Genomic DNA, 20,837 nt, shown 5'->3' on the forward strand with positions numbered 1-20,837 from the left:
GAAAACAATAAATTAATGGACTGACTGTGCAGGACTTCAACTGATGACCATCAACTTGGGTGTGTTTCATCATCAGTTGGCAGCATGACCCACTGTGCTAACACTACACACTGCTGCAAATCATACCACATTAAACACATTGTTTTCATTGCCAAGGGATCAGAGAGTTTGACAATTCAGGCAGGTAGCAGTGCCATATGCCTGCATATATTTGTCAAGTTAACACACTGTTGCTAGCATTAAAATGATATGGGACTATTTCTTTAGCTTTCCTCATGTAACAAACACAAAATCATTTTACTATCCTTACAATCACCTCATAAGTAAAGTTATAAGGACTAAATTGAACAATGTGCTGACTGAATCATATACATTTGCAGCTACTCAACTTTTTGGTAAATGATTCTGTATAAGATAATGATATGAGTGAAGATTGTCACAATAAAACAGGTATGTGATATGTAACAGGTAAAAATATATACGAGAGATGTGATAGATATGTATAATCAAGATGTGCATGAACATTTATGAACAATCAGGGAGCCAACATTTGTGCCTTGAAACAGTCCTCACTCGGGCTTTTGAAGCGCATACTGGCCATTATTGAGGGGCTCCCCAGGTTCGCTGCCATTGTACTCTCCTGAGATGTTCTCTCAGTGTCCATCTGGGCTGTTACCATGTTGTTCTCCAGAACTGTTGCCATGGTACACTCTTGAACTGTTGCCATGTTGCTCGCCTGAACTGTTGCCACAGTGACCACCTGGGCTGTTGCCATGGTGATCTGGATTATTTTCACAGACCTCAACTGCACTATTGCAGAAGAGCTCTCGGACTCACCAGGTCAATTACCAGTTCTGTGACTAGTAGACAAAAAATTGCATTGTCCATAAATACAATGTTCCAAGGTAGCCATCAACCACTCATTCTAGGTGCTGCTTATTCTCAAATTGAGGTTTGCATCATGATGTTTTATGAAAACACTGGCATCGTGTACAAAAGTGTGATTTCCACTCCCATAGATGTGGTTCACATATTACTTTTGGTCTGCCAGCCCATGGGTACCCCTTGATGGCTTCCTTTAAATATGACTGTCCCACACCAATAATCTAAACCAGTTCCCAGTCAACCTATAATTTGACTTCTGTCAAGCTAAACAACATTTTCTGATTACATTTAGGTAAAGACTGGTAACTTATAAAGAAGAATAAGAAAACGAAACTGTCAGTGAATAACATCAGATAACTGAAACTTCTGTTTGTATGAGGGACTATTCACAAATACAGGGTTCCATTTTGTACACAGGTGGGAAACTGGGACATCTGTATAAATTATTCAAACAGCACAGGTAAAAGATAGGTAAAAAAGTGAAAACAACCCAGTAAACATATAGCAGCCATTTGCGACTCTGGATCTTATGCCACAGATCTGTAAATACTGAAAAGTCAGAACAATCACCAGATATCCTGCCAAGGATCTGAAGAACTTTCAAACTTTAAAGGGCAACTTTTGAAATGGACTGGGTATTCATAAACTGATACTGAATGGTATCACATTGGTGGAAGTATGTCTGAATCAAGGTAACTGAATTTCCCTTGCAACAATCTGTGTGATCAATGGAAGCATCATAAACATGTACTTGGCACAATAAAACTTGAAAAACACATTTGTTAAGAATTCCTTTCAGTTCATCATACTCATACATAGAAATCATATTTTGGCAGAACTGTGAGGAAGTTATCAAATATCTGTGAAGGATTGTGCTATAACATGCAGCAATTCTCTCCACAGGACCTGTAACTTGTACATATCCCTGCTGTTGATAGATGAAGGGTTGCCATGAGCTAGCAGCAGGTAGAGTTGTTCACGAACTGTGTTGTTGATGAATGAAGGGTTGCCGTGAGCTAGTAGCAGGTAGAGTTGTTCACGGACTGCTGTTGATGAATGAAGGGTTGCCGTGAGATAGCAGGTAGAGTACACCGACTGTGCTGTTGATGAATGAAGGGTTGCCGTGAGCTAGCAGCAGGTAGAGTACACCGACTGTGTGCTGATTGATGAAGAATGAGCTAGCAGCAGGTAGAGTACAATCACTGTGCTGTTGATGAATGCAGGGCAGGTAGAGTAGCAGCAGGTAGTACAATCGACTGTGTGGATGATGAAGGGTTGCCGTGAGCTAGCAGCAGGTAGAGTACACCGACTGTGTTGTTGATGAATGAAGGGTTGCCGTGAGCTAGCAGCAGGTAGAGTTCACAGACTGTGTTGTTGATGAATGAAGGGTTGCCGTGAGCTAGCAGCAGGTAGAGTTCACAGACTGTGTTGTTGATGGATGAAGAGTTGCCGTGAGCTAGCAGCAAGTAGAGTTCACAGACTGTGTTGTTGATAGATGAAGGGTTGTCGTGAGCTAGCAGCAGGTAGAGTACACGGACTGTGTTGTTGATGAAGGAAGGGTTGCCGTGAGCTAGCAGCAGGTAGAGTTCACAGACCGTGCTGTGGATGAACGAAGGGTTGCCATGAGCTAGCAGCAGGTAGAGTACACGGACTGTGTTGTTGATGAAGGAAGGGTTGCCGTGAGCTAGCAGCAGGTAGAGTTCACAGACCGTGCTGTGGATGAACGAAGGGTTGCCATGAGCTAGCAGCAGGTAGGTAGCAGCAGGTAGAGTACACCGACTGTGTTGTTGATGAATGAAGGGTTGCCGTGAGCTAGCAGCAGGTAGAGTACACCGACTGTTGTTGATAGATGAAGGGTTGCCATGAGATAGCAGCAGGTAGAGTTCACACACTGTGCTGTTGATAGATGAAGGGTTTCAGTGAGCTAGCAGCAGGTAGAGTACACCGACTGTGTTGTTGATGAATGAAGGGTTGCCATGAGTTGGAATATGTACAATTTCCGGACTCTGTATTTGATGAAGAGCAGCCAGTACCTGGAACACGGACACATCCCGGACTAATGTTTGAAGGTCAGCTACTGTCATACCATCCTGTTCACAGTGCCCTGAATAGCAATCAGCTCCTCCACTGAGTCTTCTGATGTTGAACTTTTACTGATATCTACACCTGCAGGAACAACAATAGGTTACTAACATTATCAGTCAACAAAACCTAAATCACAGATACTTCATGTAATTAGATCCATAAGGTGTTTCAGGCATTCAAGGTGCCACCATGCAGATGTTTCAGGGTGGACAGATCTCACTGGAGCTTAATCTAGATGATCCAGATTTGAATTAATCATAAAAGTCGGATTTAACACAACTTGACAAGTATAGTCGTTCAATAAAATATGAGTATCATGCAATAATGACTTGAATTATTCATTTGCTTATTTGTAATTAATTTATTTATATACTGTCTGTTTTACTCGTTTCAGAATTTTCACAGATTAGTTTTCATGAAAATAGTATCAGCTCAGACTTGTCATGAAAGGTGGGCTTGTTAATTAGGATCGCCTGTACACTGACAGTATTTCAAAGCATCCTACCTTTGTTGTAACTGTGACAACAAAAGTGGTCAGTCAGTTATATGTGGAGTGAGTTAAAAGTTGAAAGTTTGGGTGTGTGGATGTTATTTTGCAAATAGTGGTCATCATCAAAGGAATGGGATGCTTCGTGATGAGTAGTTGGGACTCCCAAATATGCACATGAAAAAAACGTTTCACAACACCTATGATTTTTAACCCCATACAGCCTTTTACATTCATATCTGAATTATGTATGTTTGTATTCTGACCCTTCCGACGTACCATACATTTCGATGAATATACTCAGAACAGAAGGCTAGTCTTCATGGTCTGACAAGAGTCCAGGGTGCTGTTGAACAAAACCATGACAGTTAGCACTAAGATCGATTTGTACAACGGTACCCAGATCTCAATCCCATAGAGCCTGTTAGGAACACTGTGGGTCTCCGATTATACTATTTTTTCATTCTTTTTGCGTTTAGATTTGCCATTTAATTTTTTCTTGAGGGTCAATTCATCCTGATAGTATGTTAAATTGAGGTTTGGATAAGTTCTTTTGCTATGGATAATGGTAACATATTGATACTTTGATATATATGAGGTGTTGTGATGTTTTGTCCATGTGTATATATTTAAGACAACTAGCACTATAACAAATAACCACTTCTACTGATCAGAGTATAAATGATTATAATCATAAATGGAATTGAAAAGGAACCAGGAATTCGACATAACCAGGTTTACCACAAGGTTCAACTATATGACCACTGCTGATTCCTACCTTTCCGTCTTCCCTGAGGCAGGAAGAAGATGACACATGTGAAGAGGCAGATGTGCCAGGTGCTGTGGACATAGCGGTAGTTTTCCACAGTCTCCGCGAAGGAGAACACTGCTGCCCCTGACCCGGCGATGACGACACCTGGTAGGAGGAAGAACACATACCTCTTCCATGTAGGATAGCACCTGCCACGTGATCTGCACTTTAAGCTCTGAAACCAGAACAATACTATTGAAACTTCAGCCCCGTCGAGGAATCATGCTTCAGTTCTGGTATTTGATTGAAGCAGAAACTTTGAAAGTTCAGGCAACAGGGTTTTCACAGAATACTGTTTCATATCATTCTGGGTGACATTCCATTGATCTCACAGCTGCAGTTAGGAGAAATGGGCTATTGAAAATTAACCCATATTTCAGCATGACCGACACACTATGCTAGCCCAAGATCCCAGCTATTCAGTCAGTATGGATTTATACAAATTTTAGCACTGCAGGGCACATTGGATATGGGCTTCAAACACTGAACCCTTCTGAGGGACCAAGCCTGGGCTTTCAGCCTGTTGAGTAAATACTTTAACCACAAGCCTATCCAACTGAACCCTGTTGCATATATTGGATCACATAAATGAATACCTGTGTAAAAATGGTATGAAAAGAGAAACTTTCTTAACTTACCCATGACACAGCAAGAAGGACAACTCCACACAACAAAGGCACTAAAATCAACCACAGACTAGTATGATCCTTCAGAACTCCTATTGGCAGAACCAGCAGAGCAGCCACTTGGAGGATGACTGTGATTGGTGCCTGCACCCTCGCCATGGCAACGATGGTAAACCACAGTGAGCAGACGGAAGAGAGGAAGTCGCAGAAGCTGAGGATGTTGTAGTCCATCATGCAGTATTTGTACATCGCTATACGGTCTCCATCACACGCATGGTACATCTGACAGAAGGAAGACAAAGTGGAAAGCAATATGAAAATGGACAGTCAAACCTAAACTAGGCTCATTGTTGACATCCCACAGGTTTTGTGTACACTACAGTCATTACCCTTGAATACACTGCTTTTAGGTGTAGTTGTCATGTTATCCGTCAAAATGTTAAGTACCAGTAAATATAATGGAGTTGTTTTTAACTCATGGAGGTTTATTTGGGCCTATTCTCTACTGACTGGGGAGAAGAACATGCTATAAATGTATCCATGGTTACCATGAGGTGGAGAAGAAAATGCTGCATGTGTAGCCATGGTTACCATGGCGTTGTGACTGCGGAGAAGAAAATGCTTTGACATAAATTTCCTTATGGACATACACTTTTAGTATTAGGCCCTGTGGCCAATCATTTCATCAAACCCTGTCAAAAGTGTAGTCAGAAAACAATTTTTGAACATTGCTAATTTGTACAGAGTGGCACCTACACCTAGCATATGACTGGGGCCTGTGTGTACTCACTGTGGAGAAGAACATGTTGTATGTAAAGACCAAGGCTTCTGTGTAGAATCTGCGGTAAAGAGCCAGTGCTATGGCAGGAAGAAAGAACAAGTTGCTGAGTGTGAGCAGGAGGATGTCCTCCAGCTGGGATGCCACTGTGAATGCCTCCGACCCATCACTGCAAGCATAGCCCCGCCAACCTGGAGACAGTAAACATGTGGACATGCTGCTGACTTGTCAATGTATTGAAGATCACTGTTTTTTGCTCCATTTGAAAATTTTGCATTAAATGATATCAACCATACAGTGGGCCTACAACCGGACTGACAGAATGACCACTACCAGCCTGACAGAATGACCACTACCGGCCATACAGAATGACCACAACCGGCCTGACAGAATGACCAGTACCGGCCTGACAGAATGACCACAACCGGCCTGACAGAATGACCACTACCGGCCTGACAGAATGACCACAACCAGCCTGACAGAATGACCACTACCGGCCTGACAGAATGACCACAACCAGCCTGACAGAATGACCACAACCGGCCTGACAGAATGACCACTACCTGCCTGACAGAATGACCACAACCAGCCTGACAGAATGACCACTACCAGCCTGACAGAATGACCACTACCGGCCTGACAGAATGACCACAACCAGCCTGACAGAATGACCACAACCGGCCTGACAGAATGACCACTACCAGCCTGACAGAATGACCACAACCGGCCTGACAGAATGACCACTACCAGCCTGACAGAATGACCACTACCAGCCTGACAGAATGACCACAACCAGCCTGACAGAATGACCACTACCAGCCTGACAGAATGACCACTACCAGTCTGACAGAATGACCACAACCGGCCTGACAGAATGACCAGTACCAGCCTGACAGAATGACCACAACCGGCCTGACAGAATGACCACTACCAGCCTGACAGAATCACCACTACCAGCCTGACAGAATCACCACTACCAGCCTGACAGAATGACCACTACCTGCCTGACAGAATGACCACAACCGGCCTGACAGAATGACCACTACCGGCCTGACAGAATGACCACTACCAGCCTGACAGAATGACCACAACCAGCCTGACAGAATGACCACTACCAGCCTGACAGAATGACCACTACCAGTCTGACAGAATGACCACAACCGGCCTGACAGAATGACCACTACCAGTCTGACAGAATGACCACAACCGGCCTGACAGAATGACCAGTACCAGCCTGACAGAATGACCACAACCGGCCTGACAGAATGACCACTACCAGCCTGACAGAATCACCACTACCAGCCTGACAGAATCACCACTACCAGCCTGACAGAATGACCACTACCAGCCTGACAGAATGACCACTACCTGCCTGACAGAATGACCACAACCGGCCTGACAGAATGACCAGTACCGGCCTGACAGAATGACCACTACCAGTCTGACAGAATGACCACTACCAGTCTGACAGAATGACCACAACCGGCCTGACAGAATGACCAGTACCAGCCTGACAGAATGACCACTACCAGCCTGACAGAATGACCACTACCAGCCACACAGAAACACCACTACCAGCCTGACAGAATCACCACTACCAGCCTGACAGAATGACCACAACCGGCCTGACAGAATGACCAGTACCAGTCTGACAGAATGACCACTACCAGTCTGACAGAATGACCACAACCGGCCTGACAGAATCACCACTACCAGCCTGACAGAATGACCACAACCGGCCTGACAGAATGACCAGTACCGGCCTGACAGAATGACCACTACCAGTCTGACAGAATGACCACTACCAGTCTGACAGAATGACCACAACCGGCCTGACAGAATGACCACTACCAGCCTGACAGAATGACCACAACCAGCCTGACAGAATGACCAGTACCAGCCTGACAGAATGACCACAACCGGCCTGACAGAATGACCAGTACCAGTCTGACAGAATGACCACAACCGGCCTGACAGAATGACCACTACCAGCCTGACAGAATGACCACTACCAGTCTGACAGAATCACCACTACCAGCCTGACAGAATCACCACTACCAGCCTGACAGAATGACCACAACCGGCCTGACAGAATGACCAGTACCGGCCTGACAGAATGACCACTACCGGCCTGACAGGACAACTACTACCGGCCTGACAGAATGATCACTACCAGTCTGACAAAAGAACTACCACCAGCTTGACAGACAGACTAACACCAACCTGACAGAATGACCACTACCAGCCTGACAGAATGACCACTACCAGCCTGACAGAATGACCACTACCAGCCTGACAGAATGACCACTACCAGCCTGACAGAATGACCACTACCAGCCTGACAGAATGACCACTACCAGCCTGACAGAATGACCACTACCAGCCTGACAGAATCACCACTACCAGCCTGACAGAATGACCACTACCAGCCTGACAGAATGACCACTACCAGCCTGACAGAATGACCACTACCAGCCTGACAGAATCACCACTACCAGCCTGACAGAATGACCACAACCGGCCTGACAGAATGACCACTACCAGCCTGACAGAATGACCACAACCGGCCTGACAGAATGACCACTACCTGCCTGACAGAATGACCACTACCAGCCTGACAGAATGACCAGTACCGGCCTGACAGAATGACCACAACCGGCCTGACAGAATGACCAGTACCGGCCTGACAGAATGACCACTACCAGTCTGACAGAATGACCACTACGAGTCTGACAGAATGACCACAACCGGCCTGACAGAATGACCAGTACCAGCCTGACAGAATCACCACTACCAGCCTGACAGAATCACCACTACCAGCCTGACAGAATGACCACAACCGGCCTGACAGAATGACCAGTACCGGCCTGACAGAATGACCACTACCGGCCTGACAGGTCAACTACTACCGGCCTGACAGAATGATCACTACCAGTCTGACAAAAGAACTACAAACAGGTTGACAGACAGACTAACACCAACCTGACAGAATGACCAGTACCAGCCTGACAGAATCACCACTACCAGCCTGACAGAATCACCACTACCAGCCTGACAGAATGACCACAACCGGCCTGACAGAATGACCACAACCGGCCTGACAGAATGACCACTACCAGTCTGACAGAATGACCACTACCAGTCTGACAGAATGACCACAACCGGCCTGACAGAATGACCAGTACCAGCCTGACAGAATGACCACTACCAGCCTGACAGAATGACCACAACCGGCCTGACAGAATGACCACTACCTGCCTGACAGAATGACCACTACCAGCCTGACCGAATGACCACTACCGGCCTGACAGAATGACCACTACCTGCCTGACAGAATGACCACTACCAGCCTGACAGAATGACCACTACCAGCCTGACAGAATGACCACAACCGGCCTGACAGAATGACCACTACCTGCCTGACAGAATGACCACTACCAGTCTGACAGAATGACCACTACCTGCCTGACAGAATGACCACTACCAGCCTGACAGAATGACCACTACCAGCCTGACAGAATGACCACTACCAGCCTGACAGAATGACCACTACCAGCCTGACAGAATGACCACTACTGGCCTGACAGGACAACTACTACCGGCCTGACAGAATGATCACTACCAGTCTGACAAAAGAACTACCACCAGCTTGACAGACAGACTAACACCAACCTGACAGAATGACCAGTACCAGCCTGACAGAATGACCACTACCAGCCTGACAGAATGATCACTACCGGCCTGACAGAATGACCACTACCAGCCTGACAGAATGATCACTACCGGCCTGACAGAATGATCACTACCAGTCTGACAGAATGATCACTACCAGTCTGACAAAAGAACTACTACCAGCTTGACAGACAGACTAACACCAACCTGACAGAAGAACCAGTACCAGCCTGCCCGAGAGACTACATTGTACGTACCTGCCTGACAGTTGCATGTAGAATAGATGATGAGGGACGGACCAACAATGTACTCCTTGCAGTTGCCATGTCCACTGCAGGTGTTGCCCACACAACGGTCAGTTGACAGTTTCATCTTGATGTTGTAGCTGCTGTTGGAGCAGGGAGTCCAGGTGATGCTGATGGGCAAAACAAGGATATACACTGTCTGCTATCAGGGATGGTCAACTCTGGAATATCATACATCCCTCAGCAGTACTCAGCAACTGATGACAGCAAAATAAGACACTTGATCAACATATGCTTGGTGAATGATGCCAGATTGCACATTACATCTTATGACAAGTCTGTATTAGTGTATGCTGTGTGAAGTCTGTCTAACATCATCCAGCATCATAATGATGGGTGTAAATAGTCTGGTCTGAACCAGACAACCGTGTGACTGAAAGCATGAATAAGGAACCCTACACAATCAGGCACACAGTCTGACCACATGGCAAGCATGATGTATCAGGGACCTTTTCTGACCTGACAGGCTTGTTTACAGTAGAAGTGTAGTTTTGACAAGCCCGGTGTGCACAAGCATACCTACACTGACAAGGATCGTAATAAGGGCAATTCTTGGACTGAACTCAAAGTAGAGATCCTGGCACAGCCAAGGCATGTAACTCTGCAAATGGAACATATGCCTTACATCACTAAGCCTACTGTGTCTCCTTGTGGCTCACCTGAGACACACTGACTGTGACACAGTTAATGTGTCACATCCACCTTGCTGTGACACAACCACCTTGCTGTGACACCCCCATGCCATACACTCCGTGACACTAACTCCATGACACGCCTCCTGTGACAGATCCCCTCTGACCCACCTTCTGTGACGCATTCACTGTGACACACTCACCTGCTGTTGTCGTCTGTGTAGCAGTTCAGCGAGAGAGTGACGGACCACAACCCAGGTTCAGGGTACGGCACAAACACCTGCCCCTTCAGTCCAGGTGTGCTGCTGTTCACCTGAACCTCGTTACTGGACAGGGAGGAGATATTACATGGGTTGTCTGATGGAAGAGCTGGAATCTTGTCTCGCAGAATCTGCCCACAAATCTGGACATTCTCCGTATCTGAGTCCTGCGGAGACAAAATGTCATCATTATGAAAGATACATGAATCAAGTAATGTCAATACAGTTCTTGAGTTGTCCTGCCTCTTAGGGCCTGGGAAATAAATAAAGATGGGTTCCATCAATACCGCACATATAACACAAGGACAAAATGTCAGCTAAATGTCAATCTGTACATAATCAAGTCTGAACGATCCATGACCAAATATCTATGCAACTAGAATATGAGGACATGCCTCAATCAAGTCAACACATCTAACCAATCCTGTTAGTCACCTCTACAACAAGTATGGGTTGATGGAGATCATTCTGAATTGAACCTTCACAAGTCCGAGGATGCAGTAACTTTGTGACATTTAAATACATGGTAGTACATGGCTCACCTCATCACTATCTTCCATGGCAACAGACCAGACAAGGGTGCCACCAACATCCAAGATATCCTTGAGCTCAAATGGAATGACCGTTGACCTATCTTCTGTCAGGGTCAGCGATATGTCAGGTGGCTTGCTGTCATTGACAAGATACACATAGTCCACTCGGAAGTCTCGGTCTGAGTACTGGAAACGGTCCAGTTTGGGGTACAGGCTACACAATGAGTCTGATGGTGAGTCAGTTGTGTTGCCATCCATGACATCATAATCCAAATCACAATCTGTCAAAACATCAACAATCAGTAATATCATGGTTGGTAGGTTGTTTGGTTGGTTTCTTGTTTAATGCTGCACTCAGCAATATTCCAGCAATATGGCAGTGGTCTGTAAATAATCAAATCTGGACCAGACAATCCAGTGATCAACAGCATGAGCATCGATCTATCAATTGGGATGTGATGACATGTACATCAACCAAGTCAGCGAGCATGATCACCTGATTCTGTTAGTCGCCTCTTACGACAAACACGGGTTACTGAAGGCCAATTCTATCCTGGATCCTTGCCTGTCTAATATAATGGAGTGCAGACTACCCAGAGTTGAAGGGGCACAGAGTATTCTCCAGGATAAAGACACAAACTATCAGCTGACAATTATAAAGCATGACAACACAGAGTAGGTGAGTCCATTTAGTCATATGCTGAATTCCCAATATTCTGCTTATATCACAGAGGCCTGTAAATTATCACTTTTGAATCAGAGGTTGATGGTATGAGCACTATAAGACACTTTTATCACCTCCGATCCTCATTTAATAATGGTCATTACATTGAAATAATAATGCATTATCTGACCCGCCTCTGACCCCTACATTGTAGCCCTTGTTAACTTTGGACTGTCTATGGAATGAGGTGAACTGAAACCCACCTATGCTAGAGATATTGAAAGTCACCTCCACAGCCTTTGCAGATGTTATTAGCTGCACATGATGCCACGCCCCTAACCAGGGGGAGACAACTGTGTACATGCATGGAGGGACAGTACAGACTGAGGTGTTGGCAGTGATGTTGTTAGCTTCATAGACGGTGACATGGAGGCCGCAGTCTGTGTGGTTACACAAGGAGACTCCCAGGGTGTACTGCAACACCGTCTCCCCGACGTAAAACCTGTAATATACAAGACACAATGGAGTAACAAATCATCAACAGTCTATAGGGTTACACAAAGAGACTCCCAGGGTGTACTGCAACACCGTCTCCCCGACGTAAAACCTGTAATATACAAGACACAATGGAGTAACAAATCATCAACAGTCTATAGGGTTACACAAAGAGACTCCCAGGGTGTACTGCAACACCGCCTCTCCCCGACGTGAAAACCTGTAATATACAAGACACAATGGAGTAACAAATCATCAACAGTCTATAGGGTTACACAAAGAGACTCCCAGGGTGTACTGCAACACCGTCTCCCCCACGTAAAACCTGTAATATACAAGACACAATGGAGTAACAAATCACCATCAGTCTATAGGGTTACACAAGGAGACTCCCAGGGTGTACTGCAACACCGTCTCCCCGACATAAAACCTGTAATATACAAGACACAATGGAGTAACAAATCATCAACAGTCTATAGGGTTACACAAAGAGACTCCCAGGGTGTACTGCAACACTGTCTCCCGACGTAAAACCTGTAATATACAAGACACAATGGAGTAACAAATCACCATCAGTCTATAGGGTTATACAAGGAGACTCCCAGGGTGTACTGCAACACCGTCTCCCCGACGTAAAACCTGTAATATACAAGACACAATGGAGTAACAAATCATCAACAGTCTATAGGGTTACACAAAGAGACTCCCAGGGTGTACTGCAACACCGTCTCCCCGACGTAAAACCTGTAATATACAAGACACAAAGGGGTAACAAATCATCAACAGTCTATAGGGTTACACAAGGAGACTCCCAGGGTGTACTGCAACACTGTCTCCCGACGTAAAACCTGTAATATACAAGACACAAAGGGGTAACAAATCATCAACAGTCTATAGGGTTACACAGAGACCATATATGGTCTCTGGGTTACACAAGCAGGACACATATTGCAAGTACTTTCTTCAAATGAAATTGCAACATATATATTTACAATGCATTATGACATCTTTGGTTTTCAAATTATATTTGTTTTCAGCAATATCTTGCTGTATATATTTCCTATCTATTGCCATAAAACCTCTCCACAGTTTCAGCTCAAGGACCATGAACTATTACAGAAGACAACTAAACGACATTCTGACACAGACGGTAAATCTTACCTGAAAGTACGGCCAGTGTCTGAAACAATCAGGGCGGTGTCTGTTCCCATGGCAACAGTGTCTATGTCGGGATGGATGTTGTATGACAAGGAGGAAGAGATTTTGTAGTCACAGCTTGTGGTGAGACCCTGAAGTCACACAGATCGTTGTCACCACATTCTCACACTTATACAAATCATCATCATCATCATCATCATCATTCTCATACCTATACAAATCATCATCATCATCATTCTCACACCTATACAAATCATCATCATCAGTATTCTCACACCTATTCAAACCATCAACATCTTCATCTGTTTACTCACACCTATACAAACCACCACCATCTTCATCATCATCATCATCTGTATTCTGACACCTATACATACCTGCATTTTTATTGCAAGCTTTTCATCATGGCCTTTGTAAATTTAAAGTGGTAAGCAGAAAATTAAAAACATATTTGTGAGTAATAATTCATTTTTGTAGTAAAGATTAGTCCACTCTTCACATTCAGGGAAATCAGTGCCCCTGGCTACTAAGTCCAACCTTTTGCTGTATGCGTGTATCTTGCCATGGCCTGAAGGCGACCGCATACCAGTACCCTGGAGTTGGCCATGACACGGACAGGGGAACGCTGATGTTGTTAGGCATCAGCTGCAGATGATGTTGATGGGAACGCTGGAGGTAGAAGTGATCAGGGAACGTCTCGTTCTTCGGATTGATGACTGGCAGACTGCCGTACTGGAGGTACCTGATGGGTGACGTCATGAATGTATACATGGAAGTATAACATGGACATTTCCTTCTCTTGTAACAATTGCTTGATACACAAGAGTATTTTCAAAATTTGATGTCAGCATCGATTTTAAGTATTTGCTGCATCAATAACTGCTGGAGAGCTTATAATCACACACTAAAAGCATAATGATTAGATCAAAATATGAGGTTTATATACAGATAAACATCCTCAAAAAGGATGTTATAGGGAAGCAATTGTTTCATAAGCTAACAGTACAGTAAATGGAAACAGACAAAAGAGTAATTAAATGTAAAGCAAAGTAAAAATCAAACATTCGACATCCAGCCTATATTATTCCATGGATGCAAAATGAAAGAGTAATGGGGAGGCCATGATTGCAATTCCCAACACTAGACTGGAGTTGTGTAAGCATTTGGTAAAAGACAATGTAGTTTGGTTTATCTTATTTACAACTTCATTAAACTCATTAGTATCAGGTATTTTACTGCAACCTCAATACCGCATTCCATAAAACTCAGACAAAGCCTTTGTAAGAGGTCAAGTTAGACAAACACACATGCAATCAGTCTGGCATGACTCATATTTGTAAGTGAAGCATTTTACTCAGTATATCTAAATACTGTATCGTAACAGGGCCGTTGTTAACTTTTATTAATAAGGGGCACCATCCATGTTAAAACAGTGTTATATCAATAGTTGGATGCACAAAAATTGATCTGTAAAAAGATTCTAGGGGGGCAGCAGCCACCCTCCCCCCCTCTTCGGCCCTGCATAAAAACAAACCTACCAGGCTGTGTCAAATTGTGAATGATTTGATAACATCTGCTCTATATCATATTTATTTTACACACTGTCCTCTCAGTTATATCTTTAAATCAATGGGGTTTTTTCATTATCCCATCACAAAATATTAGTAAAACTGAGCTGCGAACGGCAAGTGTATAAGGTATATTGATGAATCATTACATAAAGGTTGTATCTGACTGACCCTAAGCAAATCACAGCCTTCTGTTTAATATGTTGGTCACAGATTTCCAGTGCAGCTTCCAGTGTTGTAATTGTCAGATCTTGACAGAGATTAGACTGAATTTTAGTGAGTGAGTAAGTTTGGTTTCAGCAATATTCCATCACTATCATGGTGGGGGACACCAGATAAGGGCTTCACTCATTGTATCCACATGGGGAATCGTTTCAGAATCTTCACGTAATGAGCCAACACTTTAACTATTAGGCTATTTAACGATAATGAAATATAGAACAATAAGTATAACTCACACATCAACTTGGTCATCATCACAGTCTTCTGGTTCTTTACTGGCTCTGAACTTCCATGTGACCAGACTGGTTCCTTCTGGGACGTTGTACTTTATGGGAGTCACCGAGTGGAAGGAGGCATAGCTGTAGACATGGAGGGCCTGTTGCCACTCTACACCACACACACACCCTGAAACACACATGTAGACATGGAGGGCCTGTTGCCACTCTACACCATACACACACCCTGAAACACACATGTAGACATGGAGGGCCTGTTGCCACTCTACACCACACACACACATGTAGACCCTGCCACTCTACACCACACAACACACATGTAGACATGGAGGGCCTGTTGTCAGCTTCTACACCCACACACACACCCTGAAACACACATGTAGACATGGAGGGCCTGTTGCCACTCTGAAACACACACACCACACACACCCTGAAACACACATGTAGACATTGAGGGTCTGTTGCCACTCTACACCAAACACACACCCTGAAACACACATGTAGACATGGAGGGCCTGTTGCTACTCTACACCACACACAACCCTGAAACACACATGTAGATCATGGAGGGGCTGTTCTACACCATACACACACCCTGAAACACACATGTAGACATGGAGGGCCTGTTGCCACTCTACACCATACACACACCCTGAAACACACATGTAGACATGGAGGGCCTGTTGCCACTCTACACCATACACACACACCCTGAAACACACATGTAGACATGGAGGGCTACTTCTACACCCTGTTGTCAGCTGTTGCCTCTCTACACCATACACACACTGAAACCCTGAAACACACTGTGTAGACATGGAGGGGCCTGTTGTCAGCTCTACACCATACACACACCCTGAAACACACATGTAGACATGGAGGGCCTGTTGCGGCTCTACACCATACACACACCCTGAAACACACATGTAGACATGGAGGGCCTGTTGCCACTCTACACCATACACACACACCCTGAAACACACATGTAGACATGGAGGGTCTGTTGCCACTCTACACCCAAACACACCCCCTGAAACACACATGTAGACATGGAGGGCCTGTTGCCACTCTACACCACACACACACCCCTGAAACACACATGTAGACATGGAGGGCCTGTTGCCACTCTACACCACACACACACCCTGAAACACACATGTACACACATGGATGGAGGGCCTGTTGCCACTCACACACCATACACACACCCTGAAACACACATGTAGACATGGAGGGCCTGTTGCCAGCTCTACACCATACACACACCCTGAAACACACTACACCATACACACACCCTGTAGACATGGAGGGCCTGTTGTCAGCTGCTCTACACCATACACACACCCTGAAACACACATGTAGACATGGAGGGCCTGTTGCCGCTCTACACCATACACACACCCTGAAACACACATGTAGACATGGAGGGCCTGTTGCCACTCTACACCATACACACACCCTGAAACACACATGTAGACATGGAGGGTCTGTTGCCACTCTACACCAAACACACACCCCTGAAACACACATGTAGACATGGAGGGCCTGTTGCCACTCTACACACACACACACACCCTGAAACACACATGTAGACATGGAGGGCCTGTTGCCACTCTACACCATACACACACCCTGAAACACACATGTAGACATGGAGGGCCTGTTGCCACTCTACACCACACACACACCCTGAAACACACATGTAGACATGGAGGGCCTGTTGCAGCTCTACACCACACACACACACCCTGAAAAACACACATGTAGACATGGAGGGCCTGCTGTCACTTCTACACACACACACACCCTGAAACACACATGTAGACATGGAGGGCCTGTTGCCACTCTACACCACACACACCCTGAAACACACATGTAGACATTGAGGGTCTGTTGCCACTCTACACCAAACACACCCCTGAAACACACATGTAGACATGGAGGGCCTGTTGCCAGCCTCTACACCATACACACACCCTGAAACACACATGTAGACATGGAGGGCCTGTTGCCACTCTACACCATACACACACCCTGAAACACACATGTAGACATGGAGGGCCTGTTGCCACTCTACACCATACACACACCCTGAAACACACATGTAGACATGGAGGGCCTGCTCTACACCATTGTCAGCTTCTACACCATACACACACCCTGAAACACATGCATGGATGTGTAGACATGGAGGGCCTGTTGTCAGCTCTACACCATACACACACCCTGAAACACACATGTAGACATGGAGGGCCTGTTGCCAGCCTCTACACCATACACACACCCTGAAACACACATGTAGACATGGAGGGCCTGTTGCCACTCTACACCATACACACACCCTGAAACACACATGTAGACATGGAGGGTCTGTTGCCACTCTACACCAAACACACCCCCTGAAACACACATGTAGACATGGAGGGCCTGTTGCCACTCTACACCACACACACACCCTGAAACACACATGTAGACATGGAGGGCCTGTTGCCACTCTACACCACACACCCACCCCACCCCCCTGAAACACACATGTAGACATGGAGGGTCTGTTGCCACTCTCTACTGCGCAGATCAATGCTCATGCCGTTGATCACAGGATTGTCTGGTCCAGACTTGATTATTTACAGACTGCCGCCATATGGCTTGAATATTGCTGAGTGCGGCGTAAAACTCACTGTTGCCACTCTACACCATACACACACCCTGAAACACACGTTACATTTGATGTGCCAACAAAAGGGCTTTGAATATGAATCATCTTTCAACTTGAAATCACTGAACTCTGATCTTTGGAAATTTTACACAATTTGGAGAAAGGATTGGAGTTAATAAAAATGTCTGTCAGCAAATAAACTAACGTAACATTAATTACAATAAATCACAAATTGTCAAATCCAAGTTTTGCTTTTAACATATTGAGAGGAAAGTATTTGAGACAATCCCTCCTGATTGCACAAGGCAATGAGTGACTGGGGGCAATAAATATCACTGGGTATCTACTTGATTACTGGCAATAAAGTAAACAGGCCATGTTACTTCTATACTCCTTATTAAAGGTGCAAGATCAGGGTGTCTGTAATCTGTCTCAAGTTATTTTGATGTTTGATACTAAATTCACATTTGAGATCACTGGCATTAAAATGACATTTTCCCCAAGGTCAGACCTTTGACAAAACATGTACTGAATGTAATAGAGTATGAACTTCACTGTGCCCCTCGTTGAAGACAAACATTCCAAGCGGGAACATTCAAGAAGTTTGATCATGTCACCTTTGAGTCATTTGACAATTTCGGAACCTCACCCTCACTTGTGGCTAACCAGCCGACCCAATGAGTGAGTGAGTGAGTGAGTTTAGTTTTAAAACCGCTTTTAGCAATATTCCAGCAATATCATGGCAGGGGACACCAGAAATGGGCTTCACACATTGTGCCCATGTGGGGAATCAAACCCAGGTCTTCAGCATTACGAGCTAACGCCTTAACCACTAGGGTACCGACCTGAAACACCACCCCACCCCACCCCCAGTAAATCCTGAAAGGATCGGCCTGCTTGCAGGTATTTTGGCATTTATGAGGCCTCTTAATGCATGTCTCTATTGCTGCAGTTACTTCTATGACTCATTGTGTTGAATGGTTTGATTTGATAGCTCATTGCCATCTTACACATTTACCATTTTCACAATTCAGCTTGGTAAAAATCAATTCAAACTAACTTTGCATTTGGAAATCACTTTGTAACAGTTGCCAGATTATACAAGGTTGACATAGCTGAGGAAAACACTTGGAACCAGTCTATACCATGTTGAAAATATCAGTTCTATATAACCAGCTTAGCATACTGGATCGCCATCACAAAATATCCTTTGAAAAAATTAGATATGCAGGGATCAATTTTCCAGCTATATAATGGCAGTCTGTAAATCATCAAATGTGGACAGACAAAGTTGTGGAGCAAAATATTAAGTTGCATTTTTCAGTAATGATTTGGAGCATGTTTCACATACCTAAACTGAGCTATGATATGTCAAAAAATAACACAATGATTCCCAAATGCAGCACCTTATGAGTTCACCTGTGAACATCTGGGTTAGTAATCAGTTAGTCTTCGGTAATCCATGCTTGTTGTAAGAGGCGACTAACGGGATCGGGTGGTCAGACTCGCTGACTTGGTTGACACATGTCATCATAGTCCAATTGCGTAGATCGATGCTCATGCTGTTGATCACTGGATTGTCTGGTCCAGACTCGACTATTTACAGACCGCCACCTTATAGCTGGAATATTGCTGGATCGGCGTTAAAGAACAAACCAACCAACCTCAGTAGTTCCTTTAACATGTCTAACATGACCCTAAAGTTATATTTACACTATACCCAGATAGCATTCGGAGGTTGGCCCAACGTTGGCAATGTAGGCAAAGCCATTGCCAACGTTGAATAACGCCTGAATGCTATCTGGGTAGTAGCCATCCTGGTAGTTGATCCACAATATTATTTCACAACAAAAACTAAGGTTAGGTCTCTTATAAAAAGGTTGGGTTAATTAGGTCCATGAGCTTACAAAGAAATAGATTATATAGATTTATATACATTTTGATGGTTGACTTACCATGGAATGACTGTCAGTCCTAACATATTATAAAATAATGATTGAAATAATTATATCAATATGTTTCATCCTTAATTAATTGAAATAATTCAGACTAGTCCCGATCAGCTCTTTTGTATATCTGAAGAAATAAATAAAATACGATGATATAATGTTTTCTAAAAAATATTATTTTATTTCGCGCTCCATCATTTAGGCCCACTGGTTCAGACCCTCATCGAAATGAGATGCTCCCGATGTTCGCAGTAACAGAAGGTCGTGTGCATATGTTCATCTACATAGATCACTCACATGAGTAGTAACACGGGTATACAGGTGATATATGCACAATTTCGAGCGTATAATTTACCATGAGTCCCTTACCAATTCGTCATCAATCTTCAGTAAACACAACTTCACTGGCAAACGTCATAAATTTTCTCCATTTCGATACAAAATTGTGAATATGTGTCAGTAGACATTGTGTTCATTTGCACGGTCCAACCTACCTGAAACTATGCTGATATATATGACGTATATTTCCATGTGTGTCTGGTCAACTTTTGTGTCCTTTGCCTTCTTTCGCCGCCCCGGATTTGTCACTCATATTTCCGTCCGTGTTAGCAGAAAACAGCGCCGCTTGTTAGAATGAGGCTCTAAAGCACAGGGTCATTTATACCGACGGTACACATTTTAAGTGAATCGCTTGATAGAATGTCCTGCAAAAAGTAAGATCGAGTTACACATGTTTGACGTTGCGTAAAGTTCAAGGTATGTGACGGTACAAGCAAGTCTTTTTTACCTGACTGAACATAACTGATAAAAGCTTC

General features: G+C 44.5%; 1 protein-coding gene across 1 annotated transcript; it reads right to left on the minus strand.

Moving 5' to 3' along the window:
- Window positions 1–1,916: 1,916 nt before the first annotated feature.
- On the minus strand, window positions 1,917–20,648 carry LOC124291938 (transmembrane protein 8B-like). Its single transcript, XM_046729023.1, has 13 exons — window positions 20,517–20,648; window positions 15,418–15,586; window positions 13,929–14,133; window positions 13,395–13,522; window positions 12,002–12,240; window positions 11,084–11,355; window positions 10,485–10,708; window positions 9,602–9,759; window positions 5,685–5,863; window positions 4,907–5,176; window positions 4,236–4,443; window positions 2,723–3,051; window positions 1,917–1,931 (listed from the first exon to the last, which is right to left on the minus strand). Exons 1-12 carry the CDS (start codon window positions 20,551–20,553, stop codon window positions 2,966–2,968), a joined length of 2,175 nt encoding a protein of 724 aa, XP_046584979.1. The 5' UTR covers window positions 20,554–20,648; the 3' UTR covers window positions 1,917–1,931; window positions 2,723–2,965.
- Window positions 20,649–20,837: the final 189 nt, after the last annotated feature.

The sequence above is a fragment of the Haliotis rubra genome, unplaced genomic scaffold (assembly GCF_003918875.1).
Source record: "Haliotis rubra isolate DU_JTF1 unplaced genomic scaffold, ASM391887v1 Scf502, whole genome shotgun sequence".
Lineage (NCBI taxonomy): Eukaryota > Metazoa > Mollusca > Gastropoda > Lepetellida > Haliotidae > Haliotis > Haliotis rubra.

Coding starts and splice junctions, on each gene's coding strand:
- LOC124291938 (XM_046729023.1), bottom strand. CDS start 20,553: ATGGAAATATACGTCATATATATCAGCATAGTTTCAG. Junction 9,760..10,484: donor TACACAGACGACAACAGCAG/GTGAGTGTGTCA, acceptor TTTGCCCATCAG/CATCACCTGGACTCCCTGCT. Junction 3,052..4,235: donor GCCTCAGGGAAGACGGAAAG/GTAGGAATCAGC, acceptor TTGTTCCTGCAG/GTGTAGATATCAGTAAAAGT.